The sequence below is a fragment of the Callospermophilus lateralis genome, chromosome 1 (assembly GCF_048772815.1).
Source record: "Callospermophilus lateralis isolate mCalLat2 chromosome 1, mCalLat2.hap1, whole genome shotgun sequence".
Taxonomy (NCBI): Eukaryota; Metazoa; Chordata; class Mammalia; order Rodentia; family Sciuridae; genus Callospermophilus; species Callospermophilus lateralis.
The window spans coordinates 209,940,756-209,963,233 of NC_135305.1; the positions used below are offsets into that span (position 1 = coordinate 209,940,756).

The 22,478-nt window shown below is 58.6% G+C and overlaps 1 protein-coding gene across 1 annotated transcript; it reads right to left on the bottom strand.

Moving 5' to 3' along the window:
- Window positions 1-1,428: 1,428 nt before the first annotated feature.
- On the bottom strand, window positions 1,429-21,474 carry Fcho1 (FCH and mu domain containing endocytic adaptor 1). Its single transcript, XM_076870412.2, has 26 exons — window positions 21,408-21,474; window positions 16,991-17,082; window positions 15,751-15,825; window positions 14,571-14,712; window positions 13,050-13,202; window positions 12,717-12,821; window positions 11,416-11,514; window positions 11,228-11,324; window positions 10,255-10,299; window positions 10,071-10,149; window positions 9,470-9,494; window positions 9,127-9,197; window positions 8,594-8,771; window positions 8,487-8,511; window positions 7,937-7,988; window positions 7,390-7,481; window positions 6,741-7,010; window positions 5,510-5,622; window positions 5,336-5,423; window positions 5,093-5,201; window positions 4,384-4,539; window positions 3,959-4,091; window positions 3,425-3,624; window positions 2,431-2,486; window positions 1,963-2,127; window positions 1,429-1,597 (listed from the first exon to the last, which is right to left on the bottom strand). The coding sequence occupies exons 1-26, from the start codon at window positions 21,432-21,434 to the stop codon at window positions 1,575-1,577; spliced, it is 2,670 nt and encodes an 889-aa protein (XP_076726527.2). The 5' UTR covers window positions 21,435-21,474; the 3' UTR covers window positions 1,429-1,574.
- Between the last annotated feature and the right edge of the window lie 1,004 nt (window positions 21,475-22,478).

The following is a 22,478-nucleotide window of genomic DNA, read 5'->3' on the forward strand; positions in this document are numbered from 1 at the left end:
GGCGGTCACTCCCAAGAAAAATGCCTCCTGTGTTTTAAAAGGTGCCCGGCCTTACTCAGGACCCAGGAAAACAAATTCAAGGCAGCATGAGGTACCATGTTCCTGCCGCTTATCAGATGGGCCGGAACCCAAGCCTTGATAAGCCAGTGTGTTGGAGGTGGCAGCAGATGGTGGCATTCAGACATCAGCTCCGGGCTTGCAGATGGCACCCACACCATCAGCCCCATGGCCACACAAGACTCTCTGGGGGGACCAAGGCCACCAGCCCTGCACACACATGGATGGTGGGGACACTGCCATCGGCTTTGTCCTTCTGTGGGCTATGGCTCCCTCCCCTCCCCCAACCCACTGTGAAGTCAGGAAGGTGCCCTGAGGACATTCCCCCCAGCTCCAGGGTTCCCCTCTTTTTTTTTTTAACATATGAAGAAACCAAGGACAGGAGGACTGGAGGGGATATTATCAATGGGGTTTTGAGGTGTGAGTAGGAGCTTGCAAGATGAGGAAGCGCCTCCCCGCCCTGGCATAGCCAGCCATCCCCCTCCTCTTCAGACGAGGGAGGATCAAAAAGTGCAGGGCAAGTCTCAAGCCACATCCTGCTTCCTGTTTCCTGTTTCTGAAACTCCATTTGGTGCAGACTTGGTTCCTCTCAGGTTGTAGGATCCCTCAGGGTCAGACTGAGTGACGGTCCCCAGGTGCCTGTCAGGACCCAGGACCATCTGCTGAGCTCAGACCTGCTCCCTGGCACTGTCTGTTACCACGTCTACCCCGGGCCCCACCAGGCCACTCTGCTCCCCCTCCCTCCTGGCACTCTGTGTACTCAGCTTCCCCGGGGCCACCATGAAGGGGGCTGCAGATGAGGACACCTAGGCTCAAGCCACTCATTCAAAGTCAGTGATGGCCGCGTCGGCTCTGGACCCAGGCCCCTGCTCCCAAGTCTTTCAGCTTCCAAGAACTTTGTCTTGCTTACAGCTGCGCCCCCTGCCTGGCCCACCCCGGAGATCAATTAATGTTCATGTATTGACTAAAAATCGCTTTCTCATGGAGCTCAAACTCTGCCTGGGGTGCCCCGCCTGTCTTATAAACTCCTGCTCAAACGTCAAAGCCCCATTTATGATGCCCCTCCCTAGGACATTTTCTTAACTCCTTGGGAAGAGCTCTGGGTGCCCCCATCTGGGCTCCTATAGTCCTTGTCCCTCCCACTAGCCCAGTTCTGAGCCCGTGGGCCCTGTGTCTGGCTTTTGTCCCTTGAAAGCTTGTAGGATAAGCAAAGTGTAGGGTGTGGGGCGAGATACCCTAGAAACCCCAGGCCGCACCCATGCAGCTCTGTCCCCCTCCACTGACTTTATGAAGGAGCCACTCTGGAGCGGGATAAGGTCTCCTTTTTTATTTTGTTAGAAAATAAAGTGTTTATTCGAAGAACGTTAAAAGGCCAGGACCTGGGGCGTTGGCGGGAGGAGGCCGGTCTCGGCTCAGCCGGGCTGGCGGGGGCTCCTCTCCAGAGTCTGGGCCTGGGGGGCGGCGGCGGCCCGGCACCCAGCAGGAGGGTGGGGGTGAGTGAGCACCTCGGTCCCAGCTCAGCAGCTCACCAGGTACATCCCTGTGGCAGAGGGGACAGTGAGGAGGGCCTGACCTTCCGGTTCCCTCGGTGTCCCCCGTCCAACGTTCCCATGGTCTCTGCCTGGGTCCCAGCAGCCCCTTATGGGGCGGGAGGACCGAGTGGGGGTGGGGGTGGGATCTGGTTCCCTGCCCTGGGTCCTTCCAAGGACGCCCCGGGGTCAACCCGGCCCCTGTTTCTCCCCCTTTATTTGCAGTGCTGGGCGGGGATGGGGACCCTACTTCCCCAATTTTGGGTCTCCTGGCTCCAAAACCTTCAAACGCCCCCTCCTGCCAAATTCCTCCCAGCAGCCCAGCAGAAGCAGGTGACAGGGCCCAGCTCCAGTGCCTGGTGGCAGGTGACAGTACCTGTGGCGAACCTCCTCTTCACCAGCGACATGCGGTAGCCATTGCCCACCAGCTCCAGGTCCACGCCCGACAGAGTGGCCCCCTCGCTGGTGAACTGTGCGGCCACAGGGCTGGGCGTGCTGGGCCCAGACAGGGGCTCCCAGCTGGCAGAGAGGTGGCCAGGGCCTAGGGAGGCCTGCGGTGAGCTGCCCCCGCCCAGCGCTGTCCCACGGTCCCTGTGCTAGAAACCCTTTGCTCTCTGGCTCATCTGCCCCGCCCACCCCCTCTTGCACCCAGGCACCCTTTTCTTCTGGCCCCGCGGTTGACACAGCAGTCCTACCACAGGGTCTTGGCATCTGCCATGCCCACCCCCTGGGTTTTCTTCTCCCACATTTTTCAAGCCCACTCCTCACACTAGCATTCTCCCCAGTCTGAATAAGTGCCTCCCACCTGAGCTCTCCCCGTGCTTCATGCACACCCATAACTCACCTGCTGCCTCAGACACATCTGGAAGCTTCCACATGAACCGCTTCTCCTCCAGGCTCCTGGCAGTGAGAGAGGTTTGGTCAGGTCTTCACCAGAGAAGATGCTAGAAGCCCGTGGGCACAGTTTGGCCACTTCCTGGTCCCCTGCATGACCCCCACAGGCCCACTTCCCAGCCTCGCCTCTGTTTCCCCATGTGTAAAAGGGGTGGGCATGGAGCGGCTGATGCCAGACAGCACTTTGAAAAGCCACATTCAATCCTCCTGCACAGCAGGTTCCACCTTTTGTACAAAACGAAGGTGGGCCCAGGGCCACGGCTCAGGGGTAGAGCACCCACCGTGTGCCTGGGGCCCTGGGTTCCAACCCCAGCACGGCAAAAAAATAAAAATAAAAATAATAAATTTAAAAAGTGGTGGTGGGTCAGACTGGCGGCTGCAGCAGGAATGGGTGGGCAGTCGGGTTTTGGTGTGGCCTCAGACAAGCCGAGGAGCCTCCCGTGCCTGTCTCCGCCTCCGTATGTGGGGAGGTGAGAGGCCACACCTGGGGCTGCTGAGGACCAAGACCACCCGGCAGAGGCCTGCTCACGCCTGGTGTGGAGGAAGCTCTGCAGAAATCATTGGTTTTTATGTTCGTTGTTTTGCTTGTTTGTTGGCTGTGCTGGGGTGGACCCCAGGCCTGGCGCATAGGAGGCACGTGCTCTGCCGCTGAATTTCTTTTTGAGATGGGATCTCCTGGTGTGGCCCAGGCTGGGTTCAAACTCCTGAGCTCAAGCCAGCCTCCTGTCTCGGCCTCCACATAGCTGGGACCACAGGTGGGTGCCATTGTACCCGGCTCCAAAATTATTTAAATCATCCCCAGTTCTAAGCAAGGTAGGCGCTGTCAGGGGTCCAGCCTTGGCTGGACCTTTGGCTGCCACAACCCCGGGTGCTCTACAGGTCCCCACGTGGGAGAGGACGGGAGGGGAGGGCAGGGCTGGGCTGGGCGTCGGTCGGCCTCGTACCAGGTGGCAGCAGGCTGTAGGCGGACATTGGTCACAGGCTCCCCCACGGGCAGCAGGATCTGGACGTTGGTGAGCGGTGTGGACACGGCCGTGGCCCCAGCGCGGTAGCTGTACTCCACCGAGACCTGGGTGAGCGAGGCCGCGCACTGCCAGTGGACGCTCAGCTGCAGAGGCAGGGACTGGGGGCCGGGGCGGGAGAACTGGGGGGACAAAAGCAAGAGAGACACAGCTCGGGTTTATGTCCTGCCACCCCGTGACCTTGCCTCGCCACCCACCATTCCACCACTCCACCACGCTGACAGCGCCACACACACATCTTTCATCGACTCCAGGCCGGTGCAGGAGAATTTAGTGTATTACACTATGTGCCCAGCAGAGGGCAGGCGAGCACCTCATTTTAACAAAATCGGCCAGACAAGTGCAAGCCCAAGGTTCGGGGCGGGGCCTCTTCCAATTTGCATAATTGTACCATCTGCACCAATGGGGAAGGCCCCCCAGGGCGTGGCGAGGCCCCACCCCCGGCTCCGGGCCCACCTGGTATCGCAGCAGCACCACGTTGTAGTAGGAGGCCGTGGGGTTCTGCTCCGCCTGTCGCTGCAGGGCCTCGGTCAGAGCTGCCATATTGAGCCAGAAGTCTTTGGTGTCCGGGTCGCTCTGGGAGGGGTCACTGTGCAGACAGGGCTCATCACCCCCAGCCCTCAGGAAATGCCCTCCCAGGGCTTTCTTCTATGCCAGCGGCTTCCTAAAGACGTGATTTCTTGTCCCACCCTCGGCCCAGGAAAGCCCTACTTGGGCTGGAGGTGAAGACAGTAGAGGAGTCAAGGAAAGCAAGGTTCAGAGAGGGCAAGCAGCTTATCCCAGGTCACACAGCAAATCCCAAGAGGCAGAGTAGAAATTCAGAGCTCGGGAGCCGCTGACCCCCCAGTGTAAGGCCCCTTCCCACTGGGCGTGCCCAGTACCTGAAGAGCAGGTCAGCACTGGGCTGGAAGTGCTCGATGGGGGCCGTGTGCACGAGCCTGAAGCTGAGGACGGGTGGGGGTGGGGTCCCGTTGAACACTCGCATGATACCAGCAGGAAAGGTCATGGTCAGCTCCCCAGTGACTCGAGCCAGGCAGCTGGGGAGTGGGGGACGTGGTGGCTCAGGGCTCTGCCTGGAGCCCTATCCCCCTCCCCTGGGCCCACCACAGCTGGGGCTTCCCAGTTCCCTGTATCCAGCAAGGCCCTAATCAAGCCAGCAGGCCTGTCACCCCTGCCTGGACGGGAAGAAGCCACCCAGGACTGAGGGAGAAAGAAGGCCCCTCCCGTTTGCTTTTCTCCTAGACCAAGACCTCAAGCCACAACGGCTGCGTGGTGCAGCGGTCCTCAGCCAGAGCTTGGGTCAAACCCTCTCCTCCTCCTCGTGGTGTGAAGGAAGTCCTTCCTGCTGATCCACCCAGGGACGTCGGGCCAGGCTCCGGCTCCCCAGCTCACCCCACCTGCCCCTGACTGGGCACGGCTTCTGGTCCTCTCAGCCTGGTGGCACAGTGGCCTTGGGGAGCCCCAAGCCCTGCTCCGACGCCCTCTGGGGCTCCCACTGCCCTCCAAGGCTGAGAATTGTCTGCTACTTCCTTTGCAGACCCAGACACCAGCCTTGGAGCCCTCCCTGTACCCTTCCCGACCTTGTCACACCTGGGACTGTGGCCACGGAAGTAGGCGTGGACGTACTCCGTGAAGGCTGTGGCCACAGGCAGGGCATCCTGGGAGCCGAGGACCACAGGGCTTGGGCCCCGGGAGACTCCTGGGGTGGCGAGGAAGAAACCGGTCACATGGATGCGCACAGGCCCTGACGACCCACCCTGCCACAGCCACCAGCCACCGCCCAGACCAGAGACAGGGTCCCCGAGGCCGGGGGGCCAGAGCTGCCCCACCTACCGTGTCCTGTCTGGGAGGAGAAGCCGGGCCTCTCCGAGGTGATGCTGGGGGCGGAGGAGCCCAGTGGGGAGGGGCTCAGGGGCCGAGACTGGAAGGACAGGGGTGGGGGCTAGAAGTGGAGGCCAAGAACCACCCAGGCCACTCCCAGCCAGTCCCTGTCACATCCTCACTTACCAGGTCACCGTTGCTCCGGGTGAGGGGGCAGGACACCTTCCTGGAGCGCGGCCTCCGGGGTGGGGCAGCGAGGCCCTCCCTAGAGGTGCCATCGGCGGGTGGGGGCACCAGGTCTGGGAGGAGCGTGGAGAACAGGCCCAGATGAGCCACCGCCCTGGGTCTGGGGGGGGGGGGGCTCAGCCACAAACAGCGGGAGAAGGTGCTTCAGGAAGAGGAAGCCTGGAGTCGGGCAGGCACCACCCACAGCCCGAGCCTCCACACACTGGCAGCCAGACAAGGGCGAGCGCCTCCTCAGGGGGTGGAGAAGCAGGGCTGGGGGCCACCGTCAGCAGCGCTATGACACCCACTTCCAAGAGTGAGGGCCGCCTAGGTGACCTGTGTCTGCCTCTCACCCTCCTCTGTTAACTACCGGGGCACGCGTGGCCCCTTGAACTGGCTCAGCCAGGTTCTTTCCCATGGAGCGTGTCAAGGACGCTGGCCAGCAGCGCTGGGGACAGTGTGTGGTCAGAGCTACCTCTGGAGCCAGGGGGCCACCCTGCCTGCTCCCTTCCTCCACCCCTCTGGCCCTGCCTGCTCAACCCCAGGCTCTCCTTCCTGGGTGGCCTCCCTCCCTGCTCTGATGACATCTTCACACAGCTGTGACATGCCACCCTCCCCCCCCCCCCCTTCCCCACCCGGCTGGCCACCTGGCTGGCTCTTCTCCACCCTTACCCGAGGCCGCCTGCTTCTCCCCACGCTGCTCTTCCTTCACCTTCCCTCCCTCCCAAGCTGCCAGAGGAGCATGTGACCCCAAGTCACGCATGTCCTGTGCTTCCTCCATTCGAAGCCCTGCAGGGCGGCGCTTCCTCAAGGAGCATGTCACAGTCCTCCCCAGGCCCAGGCGCTTCCTCCCGACCCCCCCACCCCCGCTTCTCCCTGGGGGTTCCTCAATCGTGGCCAGCAGCAACTGCCCCGGCCTCTTCCCAGGCTGTGGCAACACCTCCCAGCAGCACCCCCATCCAGGGGCCCCGCCCAACCTCACTGCCATCAAATTTTAGCGCAAATGTCCTTCCCTCGGAGGCCTCCACCCATCACCCATCATCCCCTGCCTTGTTAAATATCGACCTCGTTATCACCCCTGTAGAGGTGGGGGTCACCAAATCCCGCCTGTGGCCCCAGAAGTCTGATCAGGCCCTGCCTACAGGGGGCACTCAGTCCTCTCCAATCTCAGGGACAAGGACACTGGACTCACCTCCTCCGGCCTCCAGTCCCCAAGGGCCTGGCGATGGTGCCAGGCGCTGCGGAGAGTCGGGTGGCGGTGGGGGCCGTGTTCCCCTGGGTTCAGGGGGCTGTGCCCTACAGGTGGGCGGGCTCTGCGGGGTGCCCGGGCGGGGGACCCAGGAATCCGGGGAGGGGCCGGGTGCTGCATGGGAAGGAGAGTCGAGGCCAGAGTCTTCCACGTTTTCAGGTGACGAGGAGGAGAAAGGGGAGGGGCTGGAGGTGAACCCGAGGCTGCTGGAGCCTAGGGGAGCCAACAGACGGTCAGCGTGGGGCCCGCCCACACGGAGTCCCCGCCCACCCTCCTTCAGGCCACACCCACGGGGCGGGAAGCTGGGTTCCCATTCTCGGTTGTCCATCTCCCTAATGTCCTCACCACTGTTATCCACCACTGTTACCCAGACCCAAACACAGACCGCCACCATCTACGGTCTGTCCCACTCGAAAGTGTCCATCAGCTATAGCCCCGCCCACTTATGTAAAGGTGCCCATCTTCTATCCTCCGCCCCCCTGGCAGACCAGCCTACCTTCCCATTGGCCCCATCTTCCCTCCTCCTGGCCTATCCTTGCAATGGCCCCACCCACCCTCTCGCTAGCCACGCCCACACCCCTGTTCCCATCACCTGTAAAATCTTCATGGTCAAAGGCTGACTCCAGGGGTGGCCCAAAGAGATTCTTGGATACCTGCTCGTCCAAGGGCAGCTTTTCTGCACAGCTGTGGACCAGGAGGCCAAGGGGGGCGGGGTCTATTGGCTGCGTGCCTTGTCCCCCCCCCAGAGCCTTTACGAAGTCTACTCTGTCCTGAGCTGTTCCTGCATTTGTACCTATGGCCAATTCCTACTCCTCCTCGGGGTTCAGCCCAAAGCCAGCCCTCGGGAAGCCCCATCCCAAGTGAAGTTACCCCTTCCTGTCTGCAGCGCATCGCTGGCCTGAGCTTTTCCACAACACTTAGGAGCACACCTAATTCATTTGCTGGTCATTTTAATGAGCCACTAGAATGTGACTGAGAACAGAGACCTGTCTTGGTCATGTACCCCAAAACCCGCATGGGGCAAGTATACAGAAGGTGCTTCATAAGCCAGAGGCACGAGGCAGAGACCTGGGGAGGAGGTAGGGGCGGCCCACACCTGCCACACCAGTTAGCTCCATGTCCCACCCTGTGGAACCTACCTGCTGGTCCTTGGGGCAGACCGAGGCCTCTGTGGTTTCCCAGCAGCGTCCCCTGTGGGAGATACCCTCCTTGAACCTTCCTGTCACCCTGCCTGCAGCACTGCTCATTGCACACACCACGACCCTGAGACTCAGGGCAACCAGAGGTTCAAGAAGGAGCCAAGCCAACCTGCCTCCAGATGTGGGCTCTTTTCCTAGCCCCAGCTTCTCCTTTCAATTTTCTCTTTCTTTCTTTCTTTGATATTTATTTTTTTTAGTTGCAGTTGGACACATACCTTTATTGCATTTATTTATTTTTAAGTGGTGCTGAGGATCAAACCCTGGGCCCCACATGTGCAAGACAAGTGCTCTACCATGAGCCACAGCCCCGGCCCTCCTTTCAATTTTCATTTAATTTATTCTTATTTTACAAAGGAGGAGACTGAGGGTCAGACTGGTTAAGCAGCCTGCCCCATGTTACAGCAGAGGTGGGGTTCAAATTCACACCCAAATCCAGGACCAGCTTTCCCTCCAAGTGTTCTTACCCAAACCAAGACAGAAGGTTACTCACGTGAAGAATGGCGTTTCATGGTGCCCTGTGGATAAATGAGGCAGGTCAGGCACAGGTGCATCCAGCCAGCCCTGCTGCACACCCAAAGCAACCCTCCCACACCTCACCCCTGGGCCTGGAGGTAGGATGAGGCTGCCCGCTGTGGCCCTGAGCTGTGCCGCTGCAGCCTCAGGGTTACAGGACGGAGCCCGGGCTGGCGCGGGCTTGATGTGCACGTGGAACTTCCGAGGCTCCTCATCGTCAAAGTCAGAGTCACTAGATGAGAAACGAGAAGGCTCGGCCGTGCTTAGGCCTCAGTCAAGGAGCCAAGCAGATCCTAGCAGCCCTCAGATCCCACCCCATCCCTCCCTGCTCAAACCTCGCACAGTCCCTCTGCTCACACTAACTGGCAAACTCCTATTCAGCTGCAAAACCTCAACACTGGTGCCCCTTCCTCCAGGAAGCCCTTGGACTCTCCTTCTGGGACAATCCAACTGCCTCTCTCACTCTTGCCCATCCCTGACCCCACAGAACAGCTGTTTACATCTGGACCGGTTCCCTCCACGACAGAGGCCCTCTCCAGGGTGGACACAGGGGCGGTTGCTAGTGGTAGACTAGACAGAGCTTTGTCCCTGCTGTGCCAACAGTGGTTCCCAGGGACATCAGAAGGATATTGTTCTGGGTCACATCAGGTCGGACAGTGAAACCTTCTTCATCCACCTCTGGACACATCTGGGGGTGGAGAGTGACGAGGTGGGTCCCCCCGATTGAACTTTTCCCCTCCAGGGCCTGGCTCTGACCCACACCACCTGCCCCTTCCCCGGGTGTGTGGCAGGTTCCAGGGGCACGCTGAAGTGCCGTGGGGTGTCAGTCCCTCCCATGTGGCCCACAGGTGGGATCTGAGCCCAGCCCCAAGCTGCACTCCCTGGGGTTCCCACCCCGCCCAGTATCACCTGGGATTCAGGTGAGAACAGGCCCCTCCCAAGCCCCTCCCCGGCACTCACCCCTGAATCGGGTTCCAGGAAATCTCTGGGGAGGGAGGGAGAGGTGTCAGCGTCAGCGCCCCTGGGACCTGGGGCGCCTGCACTACCCGCCTAGGCCAGCCCTGGGGGCCGTGGGACCTGGGGCTTGCTCGCGGTGGGGAGTCTGGAGTCAGCCAATCAGGACGTGTGTTTAAGCAGCCTGGGAAGGGGGGCCGCTGGAGCTGGACTTCAGGGCCGGCCTGAGAAGCCCAGGGACGTGGGGGGCATCACTGGCAAGGCCACGACAGGGCTGGCATCCTGGACCAGCCGGGGCAGGGGCAATCCTTGGCCACCATGGGCCAGGAAGCCCCCGGCCTGGCCTTGGTGCATAGACAGACTCCAGCCAGGTTGGGCTTTGGCACTGGGGCACTACCCTGGGGCAGAGGTTCTTGTGGGCCAGCCTGGGGAGAGGGAGTCCTGGGCTAGCCTGGGACAGGGGCTACTCCGAGCTACCCACAGAGGTCAATGGGCAATACTGGGCTAGCCTGGGATAGGGAGACTCCTGAGTGGGGGATTTCTGGGCCAGCCCCAGAGGGGGAGATCTGGGCTAGCCTGGACCGGCACCAGGCAGGGCCTTCCTCACACAGCGGCTCGAGGCTCCCGCTCCCGCCGGCTTAGTCCTGGAAGGCGGAAGGCCTTGGATCCCCGCAGGCGTTTCATTGCTGAGGACAGACGGAGGTGGCTGAGCAGGGCGGGTGCCCCCTTCCCAGGCAGGTCCCCCGTCACCCCACGGTCTAGCCTGGGCGACCAGGCCCAGACGTACTTGCCTTCCTGCAGTGCGGCGGCACTGTAGCTCTCGAAGTCCAGAGGTCCTGAGACAGGGAGGTGGAGGTGGGCGGGCCTGGCACGGGCGGCCGGCAGCCACACGGCTTGGGCCCGCAGTCAGTCAGGTAGGTAAAAGCGGGACAGCCCAGCCAGGGCATGGGCGGGTGGGCTCAGGGGCTGCTCTGCCACTGGCTGGGTGGTGCCACCTGAGCCATCTAGACACTTGCAGCATTTCTAGGTGGAACTTGGTTTGGGTCAGGGGATTGACCAAGATGGGCCTGGACACCCAGAGGAGGGGCTGGGACTCTCCCAACATGATGGCGAGGCAAGGGGCGTGTGTGAGGGCGGCAGATCTGGGGCCAATCAAGGGCAAGAATGGGGGGCCACATAAGGAGGGGCGGCCTGAGCAGGGCCTGAGCCGTAGAGACAACAAGGAGGAAGGACAGGCCTCACTGGCTGAGTAGACTTGGGGACAGTGACGTAGTTAGTGGACACCTACCCATCAGATCACCGAGCTTTGTGAGAATTACTGTGAGTATATTCTCATCCCCACTTTCCAGGTGAGGAAACTGAAGTTCAGAGAAGTCAAGACATATGTCCTAGGTCACACAGCCAGCAAGGAAGAAAGGACCCAAACCAGGTCTGATTCTCAAACTTGCCCTCAGCTCCTCTCAGCCCCCACATCTGGGCTTTTCCAAATTTGTCTTTTGCTCAACAACACTCAATAGCTCCCTGAGGCCCTTGGGGTGAAGTCTGAACCTCCGAGCGTGGCTTTCAAGCCCTCTCTGGAATCTTCTGGTTCTGAGATAGACACACCAGACCAGCCATCAAATTCCCTTTCTACCTGGGCTGGAGACTTGGAATTGTCACCAGCCATTTTTCTGATGAAGAAACCGAGGCTCAGGGAGGCCGAGTCTCCCGCCTCTTTGTCTGCGGCTGTGGCCCCCAGCCTGGCTGCCATCTCTGCGGACTCACCTGGCTTCTCCCGGCCCGTGCCCTTGCTCTCAGCAAACTTCCTGAGCAGCATCTCCACGCTGACGTTCTCTATGTTCTGCTTAAATTCCTCGTGCACCTGGGTGGGTGGGCGGGCAGGCTGTGTGACTGGCAGGGTCCTCTTGCCCAGCACCGGCCCCAGCCTCATCCTGCACACCAGCCCCCGTCACCTGCCCAATCTGCACATGGGTGTCTTCCACCGAGTGTGCGTAGGAGCCCAGCAGCCCCTTCATGTGTCGCAGGTGGGTCTCCTCCATGGCTTGGAAGCGCTGAGGCAGGAAGAGAGGAGTGAATGGAAATGCAGAATGGCCATGTGACCAATCAGAACATCCCAGCTCTCTGGCCTCAGTGATTGCTTAAAGAAAGAACCAATGAAAGTCTGCCCTAGGACTTTAGCTGGAACTACGAGAAAAGATGCTTCATTCCTGAGCCAAAGAGTTATTGGGATACAAATGGGGGCAGCTGGCAGCCACTTTTCTGTGTGCACACACTGTATATGTGAACATGTGCACATGTTTACACACACACACAAACACACACACTGGCATTTCTAATGTCTACCTGGGGGTCAAGTCCCCAGGGAAGAAAACTGACTAGAGAATCAGAGAGACACAAGCTTCCTGCCAACACCATTCGAGCACCTAAATCCATCCATGCCTGAAGCCTCCGCACCCCCTCAAAAAAATTCTTCAGTTCACTGACCCTAAAAAACTCATCCATTTAAATAAACATTTCTTTCTTTTTTGGTATGGGGGATTGAACCCAGAAGTGATTAAGCCACATCCGCAGCCCCCCACCCTTTTTAATCTTTTTTAGAGTCAGAGATTCACTTAGTTGCTTAGGGCCTTGATAATTTGCTGAAGCTGGCTTTGAAATCACAATCCTCCTGTCTCAGCCTCCCGAATCACTGGGATTACAGGTGAATGCCACCATGCCAGGTTTAAATAAAAGTTTCTATCACTTGCAACTTGAAAAAGAATTCTTATTCTGAGTCCTGAGAGTCTAGTCTACTCTTGGTCCATGTGGGTAGATGGAGACCCAGAGAGGTGCAGTAACTTGCAAAGTCATACACAGCTCTTGAGGGACAGAGGCTGGGTGGCCTTCCAGCCACCAAGGAATCTCAGGAGATACTTGGCTTCTGGACTTTGTCCTTCTTCAAAAAATCTCCCCAATAGAATGGAAATAATAATGACAGCTTAGGGAGTGGCTTCTGTGTCCTGGTACTAGTCTGAAAACTTCAGAGTTGCTCATCTAACCTTCGCTGCTCTATGAGGCAGGCACTATTAGAGTCTCCGTTTTACAGATGGGGAAACTGAGGCACAAGATAATTTGGCTTCTGAAATAATGTCAACGACAATAATAGGCCTTAGGCCTACGACCCTAAGCACCCTGGGACGCGGGCGGTCGGGAGGTGTCCCGGGCCAGGGACGCGCAGCCCTCGGGGTGCGGATCTCTGGGGCCGGCTTCCTACCAGCGCCGAGTCCAGCATCTTGTGCTCGAAGTCGGCCCGGGCCGAGTTGTACTTCTCCACCGCGCGCCGCAGGCTCTCCGCCGCCTTCTTGGTTTTGGTTTCTGCCTAGGAGGCACAGGGAGGGGATGGCATTGGGATGGGGCCACACAGAGGGCTTCCCCAGTCCAGACTCGTCACCTGGCAGGTGGGTTCCTGGGGTACCCAGGGCTCAGTGGCCACACGCAGGCCCAGTGACCACCTCTGTGCGACACATTTTCGTTCTGATCAGGCAGCCCCAAGGACCTGCGGCAGATCCCTCAGACCCGCGCGCCGCAGCGGCCGCCACCTGCACACCTTGTCCATCTCTTTCTGGCTGGTGTTCTCTCTGCGCAGGCGCTCCTGGTCCATGCAGCGGCTCAGGTAGTTCTCGCGAGACTTGGGCAGCAGCTGGCTGACGCCCGAGAGCACCTGCACCGCGTCCAGGGTGCCCAGCGCTTCCTCCTTGCACTGTAGGGGGCGGGGGTGTGTGTAAGGGGCGCGTGGGTGCCACCTGTGCCCAGGCAGGGACCGTGATACTCTGAGATTTTATTTGTCCCAGAGTATTTTGGCCGGGCCTGGTGGCGCTCGCCTGGAATCCCAGTGGCTCGGGAGGCTGTGGCAGGAGCACCGCGGGCTCAAAGGCAGCCTCAGCAACTTAGGCCCGGAGCAACTTTGCGAGACCCTGACCCTAAATAAAACGAAAAGGGCTGGGGATGTGGCTCAGTGCTTAAGCAGCCTGGAACCTAATAATAATAATAATAATAATAATAATAATTATTATTATTATTATTATTATTGCAAGTTGAAAACACTGTACATGGGGACTGCATCGATTCTGCCCAACCCACCTGCACCCTGGCTTAGCCATAGGGCACACTGTGGGGTCCCCGTTTCATGGGGCTAACGGGTGCTGTGCTCCCTGCAGCTGCCCAGTTTCACAACAGAGGATCGGAACTAACCCAGAGAAAGTTCCGAATTCACAGCTCCAAGTTCCATTTCTACTGAACGCAGGTCACTGCTGCACTGTTGTGAAGTTAAAAAAAAAAAAAAAAAAATTGTTCGCCAGCATTCTAAACTGGGACCCTTTGTAAGTGCAAAGAATTTTTTTTTTGTATAATCACACACTTGAGAGGTGTGGGATCCTGAGTTTAAGGCTTGGATCACCCAAGATTCTAGTCCTTTGGGTTTTGTTTTATTTATGTTTGTTTTTGGTACCAAGATTTGAACCCAGAGGTGTTTAACCACGGAGCCACATCCGCAGCTCTTTTTATCCCTGAGTTGCTTAGGGCCTTGCTGAGTAGCTGAGGCTGGCTTTGAACCCACGATCTTCCTGAGACGCTGGGATTACAGGCGTGCACCCGGGTCTAGGTTTTTAAGTCTAGAAATGTTAGGTATCAAGCCAGGCACTGTCCAGGGCTCTGTCTGTACAGAACAGAGAGTCAGTGTGCTGGGCTTGTCCCTGACCCTGGACTCTGTCCTTGTAGCACAAAACCAGCCGGAGACACTATGCACAGGAATGGCGAGGCTGTGTGGCACTGGAGTCTGCATGTCACAGTCTCCACGCGGCCAAGGACAGCATCTGCTCCGAGCTGCGCAGAAGCCGCCCGGGCTGAGGCTGGCCAGGCCTGCAGGTGCGACTCCAGTCTTGCCCAGGGTCCCCACTGAGCCCCGCCCCCGCCCCCTGCTGCTGCTGGGCTCTGAGCCGGAGTTCATCAAGCCCAGGGGGGTCGGGTGTGTGGAGGTGGCGGGCATCTGGGGGCACCCCCAGGGTCTGAGGCCGCAGGAGGCCTGGGACCCGGATGCGCTGGCCCCGCCCCGGCCGCCCCCTGGACGCACCCTCTTGTGGGCCTTGAGCTGCTCCTCCCCGTAGCGCAGCACGTCCTTGATGAGGTCCTGCAGCTTCCGCGTCAGCTCCAGGTGACACAGCGCCAGCTTGTCGGAGGAGACTCGGAAGACCTCCCAGAGCGGGGCGAAAGTCCTGGGGGCAGGCCGGCGTTACCCCCAGGGTCCGCCAGGACCCACCCCGCTGAAGTCCCCGCACACAGGGCAATGGCCTCGGCTGCACATGTCCTGCGGGCCTGGGCCTGCGAAGCCTCGCTCATCTTCATTAGTATATATATTTTTTAATTTTCCGGGATAGGGACAGAACCCACGGCTTCCCATGCCAGAGGAGCGCTCGGCCACTGAGCCCCATTCTTAGTCCCAAAGCTAGAACTTAAGTCCTGTCCGCGGACCCAGGAGTCCTTCCTGGGCCAGGCCCAGTCCCCTGGTCTCCAGGCCCAGGCTGATTATTCCCACTGGGTGAGACTCAAGGTGGGCAGACTAAGTCCCCTGTGGCCTTTGCCCCTCGCAGGGGCTCCTCCAGTGCTCCCCCCACATACCTTCTCTCCCTGCAGCCTCTGCCCCAGCCCTCCCCATCGTGTGGCCCCACAGCAACCACAGGGAACTTTGCGAATGCCCAGGAATCACATCACAGGTGGCTTGTGCCTGAGGTCCCTATGGCCTGTCCACCTCCACTCCCCTCTCCCCCACCATTCCCACCTCACCCCCCAGGAGCCGGGTGAGCCTCCTTGTTCTTCCTTGCACAGGCCACGTGGGCTACTGCCTCAGGGCCTTTGCACTGGCAGGGCCACCTGCCTGGGTCTCTGGCCCTCAGACACTCCCAGGGCCAGCTCCTTCTGCACATTAAGGCCCGGGCTCACTGCAGCTGAGTCTACTCCAGAGGAAGTGCCCCCCCTCTCACGGTCCTGCTTGTTTCCTGCCTAGCACTTCTCACTCAGGGAAAGGACTTGGTTATGTGTGAGTTTAACTTGTGTCTCATGGGACAAGGGACAAAGGACCCATGGGCTGTAGTGTCTGGCCCTCAGAAGTTGCTCAGCAAATACATGTGCAATGAACACATGAAGAAGCCAGAGAGTGAACGATACACGTCATGTCACGTGAGTAAAGACACATCCACCCCGGAAGGCTCCCGATGCCCCAGGCCCAGCACCCTGGTGACCCCTGCTCCACTCACCCCATGGGGGTCCCGTTGCTGGCCAGCTTGGAGAGTTTCGCCATTGCCTTTGAGTACGTCTCCTCGATGGTGGCTCTGGGTGGGAGGACGGGGGAGATGGCGGAGGTTCTTTTCGGGCACCTGGGAGAGCACTAGCCCTGGACCTCCGCTTCCCCATCTCCAGTGTCTAAGCAGTGGCTCTCAAGGAGGGCATTTTGGAAATTTGGGCAAGAGATCCGTTTCCGCTAAGCAATGCCCTTGGCCAACAACAGCAGTGTTGGTAGCAGCAGGAGGAAAAATATTGAAGCACATAATGGGCACCGAGTGGAGTGCTTCATATGGTTTGTTTCACTTAATTGCAGGAGAAAAGCTCATTTTTCCTTTTTCCCTCTGGGCAGATCCTGCTAAATGCCGTCTCATGTCTAGTCACATCTTCCTTCAAACAAAACCTCAGTTTTCTGGGGCATCAATGTATCCACTTAGAAGCTACACCAGGGGCTGGGGCTGAATGGTAGAGGCTTGCCCAGCACGTGGGAGGCAGGGGTTTCACCCTCAGCACCACATTAAAGAAAGAAAGAAAGTAAGGTATTGTATCAATGTATAGCTAAAATAATAATAATAATATTTTTTAAAAAAAGGAATACCAGCTGTATGCAGTGGCGCAGGCCTATAATCCCATCGACTTGGGAGGCTGAGGCAGAAGGATCACAAGTTCAAAGCCAGCCTCAGCAAAAATGAAGCGCTAAGCAACTCAGGGAGACCCCATGTCTAAAAAAAAGTATTAAAAGGGCTGGGGATGTGGTGCAGTGGTTAAATGTCCCTGGGTTCAATCTCTGGTACCAAAAAAAAAAAAAAAAAAAAAAAAGTCATACCAGTGGGAGCGGAGGTTGCCTGGCCCTGCAGTTAGTTCATCATGTGCGCATGTGTGTGTTGGCATGTGGACTATTCTAGCATACGTGTTTTCATTCATCATCCTCAAGGCGCGAGATGGTTTAAAAATCCCCCCCTCCAAGTAGGTTCTATCAGAAGGGAGGCTTTAGAACCAGGATGGTTATTGTTTAAAAGGGGGCGTGGAGTTCACAGGGCCGAGAACCACTGGTCTCAAGGGTCCTCAGGACCTTTTGATTCCTGGAGGCCCGGGGAATTTGGACCTGGCGGGTGGGGGAAGGTACCTGGAAAGGCAGGTGCAGGACCTGAGGGGAGGTGGGCGGGACCAGGCTGTGGGCGTGGCCACATGGTAGGCAGGGCTTGGGGACCTCACCTCTCCCGGATGAAGTCAGCCAGCTCCTTGGTGGAGACGGGCCCCTGCTTCACGCTGTGGTACAGGACCTCAAAGCCATGATTTTTCTCACCCTGAGGGGATGAAGGTGAAGATCAAGGAAGTTGGTGGGAGACGAGGCTATCAATGTTGCCTAGCAACCGGGGCAGGGCCAACGAGCAGGAGTCCATCCCTGGCTTGAGCCAATCGGTCTGTTGCACTTGCCCTTGGCCCCAGTTCCTGGACTTTAAATTGGACCAATCAGAAAAAAGCCTGGGGTTTTGGGCCTATAGTTGAGGGAACGACAATCTCAGTTGTTCTTTGTGTCTCTTTTATCTTTGGATCCTGGTCTTTCGGCTTCTGTTTGCCTCAGTTTCGTAAGTTTTTCCCCCTCTGATTTTTCTCTCTCTCCATCAATGAGGAACAGTGGTGACAAAAGATATTAGAAGCCAAAAACCATGAGCCTTAGATGCTGAACCAGAAGGAATCGAATAACTTGTGTGTTCAGTCAAGTTGCTGGATGGAACCAAACCTGAAAGCCACATTGCCACACAGCTGTCCACTTTTATAAGCCAATGAATACAACCCCTGGTGTTTAAGTCACTGTAGTTGTGTTTTCTATTCTTTTCAACACGGAAATTCCCTCTCTGAGGCTCAGGTCAGGGCCTGGGTCTGAGTTCTTTCTCAGGGCCCAGAAAAGCCCAGCACAGGGTGAGGCCCAGAAAACACAAACTTTTGAGAATTTTGAATAAGTGAACAAATGTTATTTTTCTGTAAACAGTTAGTGCTGGTGGGAGCTGCGCCTACTGATGCCTCACCCAAAACCTCTTTCCTCCGAGTTCTGGGGCTGTCACTGTCCCTCATCCACCTCTTACATGGGAATGAAGACTGATCTCCGTCAGGGTCCCCAAAGCCCCAAAAGCAATTCTAGTTTTTGCTAATTCTCTGTTACTTAACATTTTAAATCTCTTTCTTCTCCAAATGCATTCACGTAAGGGCAACTTTACTGCTATTCAAAATAGGACACTGGGACTCCTTTCCATTTGAAAGTGTAGGAAAAATGACTTGACATTTTTGGGGTGTGTGTGGGGGCGGATTCTGGGGATTCTCAGGGGCACCCCATCACTGAGCCACACACCCAGTCCTCTATTTTGCATTTTATTTAGAGACAGGGTCTCACTGAGTTGCTTGGTGCCTTGCCATTGCTGAGGCTGGCTTTGAACTCATGATCCTCCTGTCTCAACCTCCCTAGCCACTGGGATTCCAGGCAAGAATCACCTTGCCTGGCAGGTGACATTTTAATGCCAGCCAGATCCTGTCACCTGTGAAGGGTGCCATGTCTGAACACTGAACTGTCCATTCAGAAGGGTGTTGCGCTGGGGTCTGAGGGAACTTGGAAACATTTTAGCACCGATGATGCTTTGTAATCAGGATGGAAAGATGAGGCGGAGAGATCCAAGGCCTTCTTTCTGCCTGTCTCTGTCTCTCTCTCTCTGCAGTGTTGGGGAGGGAACCCAGGGCCTTGCACAGCTAGACAGGGCTCCTCCGCCCCGCCCCGCCCCCGTGCCACTAAAGTCCCAGTTGAAGTCCCCGGACCCTCCTTCTGGCCACATTGGGCAGTGTCTTCCATTCACCTGCCCAGTCACCTGGAAGCTGGAAGGCTGGTCAGAATTCCTGCTAGATGACCCTCCTGCTGCACACACGATTTAGCGAATGAGCAAAAACGAGAATTGCCTTTGGGGCTTTGGGGACCCTGACGGAGATCCACCTGGTTCATCCCGCTGAGAGGTGGCTGGCTCCCTGCCCCAGCTAACACGGAGCTACCCAAGGCTCAGAGAGGAACGAGGCAGCCTCAAGCCCAAGGCTCCCGACAGCCACCGCTCACTCTAGAATCACTGATGGCTCTGGTCAGTGGTCCATCAGCTGCTCAAGTTCAAGGTCTCTTGGTTTGGAATTGCTTTTCCAGCCTCATCTCTTGGTTTCTTCCCACCTCGCCAGGAAGCAGGGACATGTGGTCCCTTCGCACTACACCTTTGCACTACACCTTTGCCCAGGGGTCCTACCACCAGCCCTCCACCAGGCCAGCCCCGCCCACCTCAGCCCCTCCCACCTGCCAGTCCCTCCCAGCCTCCAGGTCCTCCCACCAGCCCCGCCCACCCGCCAGCCCCGCCCACTTCACTAGGGCCCTTCCAGACCAGCCTCCTCCCAAGCTGCTCAGAACCCCACTTCCCTGGGTGCTCTGGTTGTCCCTCCAGCTTCCTGTCTAGTCCTGTATTTTCAGGCTCCAGTGCTACACCCCCCTTACATGCACTGAGTGTCTTAGAGTTGGTGATTTCGCCTCTCTGGGTCTCAGTTCCTCCTCCGACAGTGACAGCACCCAGCTCACCAGGGTCTTAGTGAGGTGGGGCTGGCACAGTGCTGGGCAAGGGGCCTCCTGGGTCATAGTGAGGGCCTGGCAAACAGCCGCAGCAGCTCACTGTCCCCCGGGGATCCTCGGGTGAGGCTGCTCCAGGCACTGTCACCCAGGCTAGCATCTGGGCCTGACTCCGAGCCAACCACTGGCCTGGTTCCCAGGGCTGGCAAACCCCCAGCAGTCTCTGCCTTCCTCAGAGTGGGCTGGCAGCCGAGGGACCTAGGGGGGCTGTCTTGGGTGTGTGTCTCCTTCAAGAACCTCTGGATCCCAGTATTGCCCCAGTGCCTACTGGGGCAGGACTTTCCGATCACAGCTTGATCATGGCCCTCTCCTGCTCACACTTCCCCCATGGCTCCCTAGTGCTCTCCATGCCTTTTGCCTTGCCCGGCTCAAGGAGACTGAGGCATCCCTGTCTGTCTTGATGACCCCTGATGAAAGAGTCTCCTTGGACCACCCAGAGCCCCGGCCCTGCTCAACCTGTGTGGGGGCTCTAATGCAAGCCACTGATTGAAAGAAGCATTACTAAGGGCAGGGGTGTGGGTCAGTGGTAGAGCATTTGCCCTTCAGGCCCACGGCCCTGGCTTCAATTCCAGTACTAAAAAAAAAGACCTTGCTGGAGTCTGGAGATTTCTGTCATGGACAGGGTCCCCAAGGCACTCCTGTGTCCCAGGAAGATGGAATTCCATTGCCCTTTCCCACACGGGGAAACTGGGCTGGAGGAGACAGAGTCGCCTGGCCAAGGGCTCCCGCAGAACCAAATTCCAATCCGGAGCTCAGAGCCCTGGCGCGGGAGCTGGGGTGTCTTTAGGTGGGGGTGGTTTCTATTTTTTTTTTCTTTGCTCATCTGAATTTTCTATGGGGAGTCTGCGCACTTTGTGCAATTAAAAAGGACTTAAAATAAATGTAGGTGCCTCGTACATTAAAAGACATCTTAAATAGATATAGGTACTGCTATCAGGGCTCCAACTTCTGATGCTCTAACCATCAACCCCCTCCCACAGAGGTCCTCATGGGGGCTCAGAGACACAGAGTCCCCGGGTCACACAGCCATTCAAAGGCAGAGCTGGAGAGTCAGACCCCTGGGGAGAGGGTGCAGGTCAGACTCCGCCCCCAGGTGGCAAGGGGGTAGGGTCCCTTTAAGAAAGTGAGTGCGGGTAAGAGGAGCCCCAGCTGGGAGGGGAGAAAGGAGGGAGCCTGCTTGTTGCCAGGGGCAACTGGTTGCCTAACAACAGGCTTCCTCTGGCAAGCCCAGGGCCTGCAGTTGAGGAAGGGGCTTTCTGCAGGCCCCTCCGGGCCTCTCCTGAGGCTCACCCTCCTTAGCCACCTCTGCAGGGGGCGTCCTGTTCTCTGAGCTGGCCACCAATGTCACACCTCTGGGCTTCCACCCAGCCTGCCCCTTGGCCTGGAGGACACAGCCGCATGCTGGCCCCTCCCCGGGTGCCCCTGAGCTGGGCTTGCCCTGGCCCTGCAGTGGGGGTGTCCGGCTGACTCGGTGTCCCCTAGACTCCAGCTCCTCTCTCTGAGCTGGACGGAGGCTCTTGGGGGCCCCAGCGCCTTCCAGAGCAGGGGGTCATGGGGTCAGAGGGAGGGAGTCCTCTCCGTCCTGTCCTGTACCCATCCTGGGTGGGGAAGGAGCGCAGGGGACACAGGGGTCAAGCCAAGAAAACTCCCCAACTCTCCAGGATGGGAAGGGCGCGGGAACCCCCGGCTGGAGTGACCCGGCGTCCGGCGCGCTCTGGCCCAGGTTGGTGTCCTGAGCCTGCACTTTTTTGCTGGGCAATTTCAGCTACCAGATTCCTCCTCTGGGCTGCGGCTTCCTGACTTGCCCAAGGTCACAAGGTCTGTGAGGTCTGAGGGTGTGGATTCTAACCCAGCCTGACTCTTCCTGCTGTGACTTCTACCTGCAGCAGACCCTCTCCCTGCCCACAAGACACTGAGTCTCCCCATCTCCATAAAAGTCCATATGGCTCTGCCCGGAGCCCCCACCAAAATAAGAGTAGGTCTTACCCAAAAATGTTCCCCAAAGTAGGACATCCTGATGGCCTCTGTGGAGACCCCTGCAGGCCCCCTCCGATACCTGTCTGAAGAAAAAGGCAAGTTTGAGCCACGACGTCCTGACAGTGCAAGCCCCAGTCCGAGTAGGGGAAAGTGGGAGGAGGGAGAGGCGGATGCCCTGAGGCTGGGCTGAGGGGGGACCAGGAGTGGAGGGCGGTGGTGGTGTCTGAGTTGACTGGTCTACGGGAACGGAAGTGGACGCATATGCCCCAGTCTCATGGGGTCGGGTCTGCACTAGATGGAGGGACAGGTGGGGAGCTCAGGTGGGGAAGGGAGGGCACGGAGCTCCGGGTTTTAGCAGGTGTCGGAGTTCGTGGGCAGAGGTGGGAGTGGGAGTGGGTAAGCTGGGCCCAGGCGGAGACGGGAGAATCCAGTCCCCTCTGAAGAGGAAAGCCACTTGCCAAGGTCCCGCAGCAGGAAATGACAGCAGGCTTGACCCTGCCACGCGCAACCCAGACCTGCCCTCAGATCCTCGCGGCTCCTGTGGGAAGAGAGTCTGGTGGGGAGGGTGCTGGGGTCCCTGGAGTGTCCCTGAAGGTCCCCCTGAGGTCTCTCGAGTCCTTCTTCACAGTCCCCGCCGCAGCTCATTCAGCAGGGCGAGCTTGTCCCTGTCCTGGTGACCCCGCCAGCGGCCCCTGGAGGCCAGTGCGCACTGTCCTCTGAGCCACTGTCCAGCCCCTCTGCAGCCCACGATGGGCGCCCGGGAGGGTCTGGCTGGGGAACCCCGGCTCTGCACGGGGCTGGGCCGGGCACCCGGTGGGGGAGGGCCGCAGGGTGTCCTTGGCATGCTCCGAGCCCAGGCTGGTCACTGGAGCCTGCAGGCCTCATCCATAATTCATGACCCCACGGGCAGCTCGGCAGCAGCTGGGAGCCTGGGAGGCACGGTGGCAGCGGGGACAGGGCTGGGTCACTGCAGGCTGGGGAGGCGCCCCGGGTCCCACCAGGAAAGGACTGAGCAGGACGCTGGGCATGGTTGCCCCTCTCCGAGCCTCAGGTGACCCATCCAGCCCCGGTCCCTGGTCC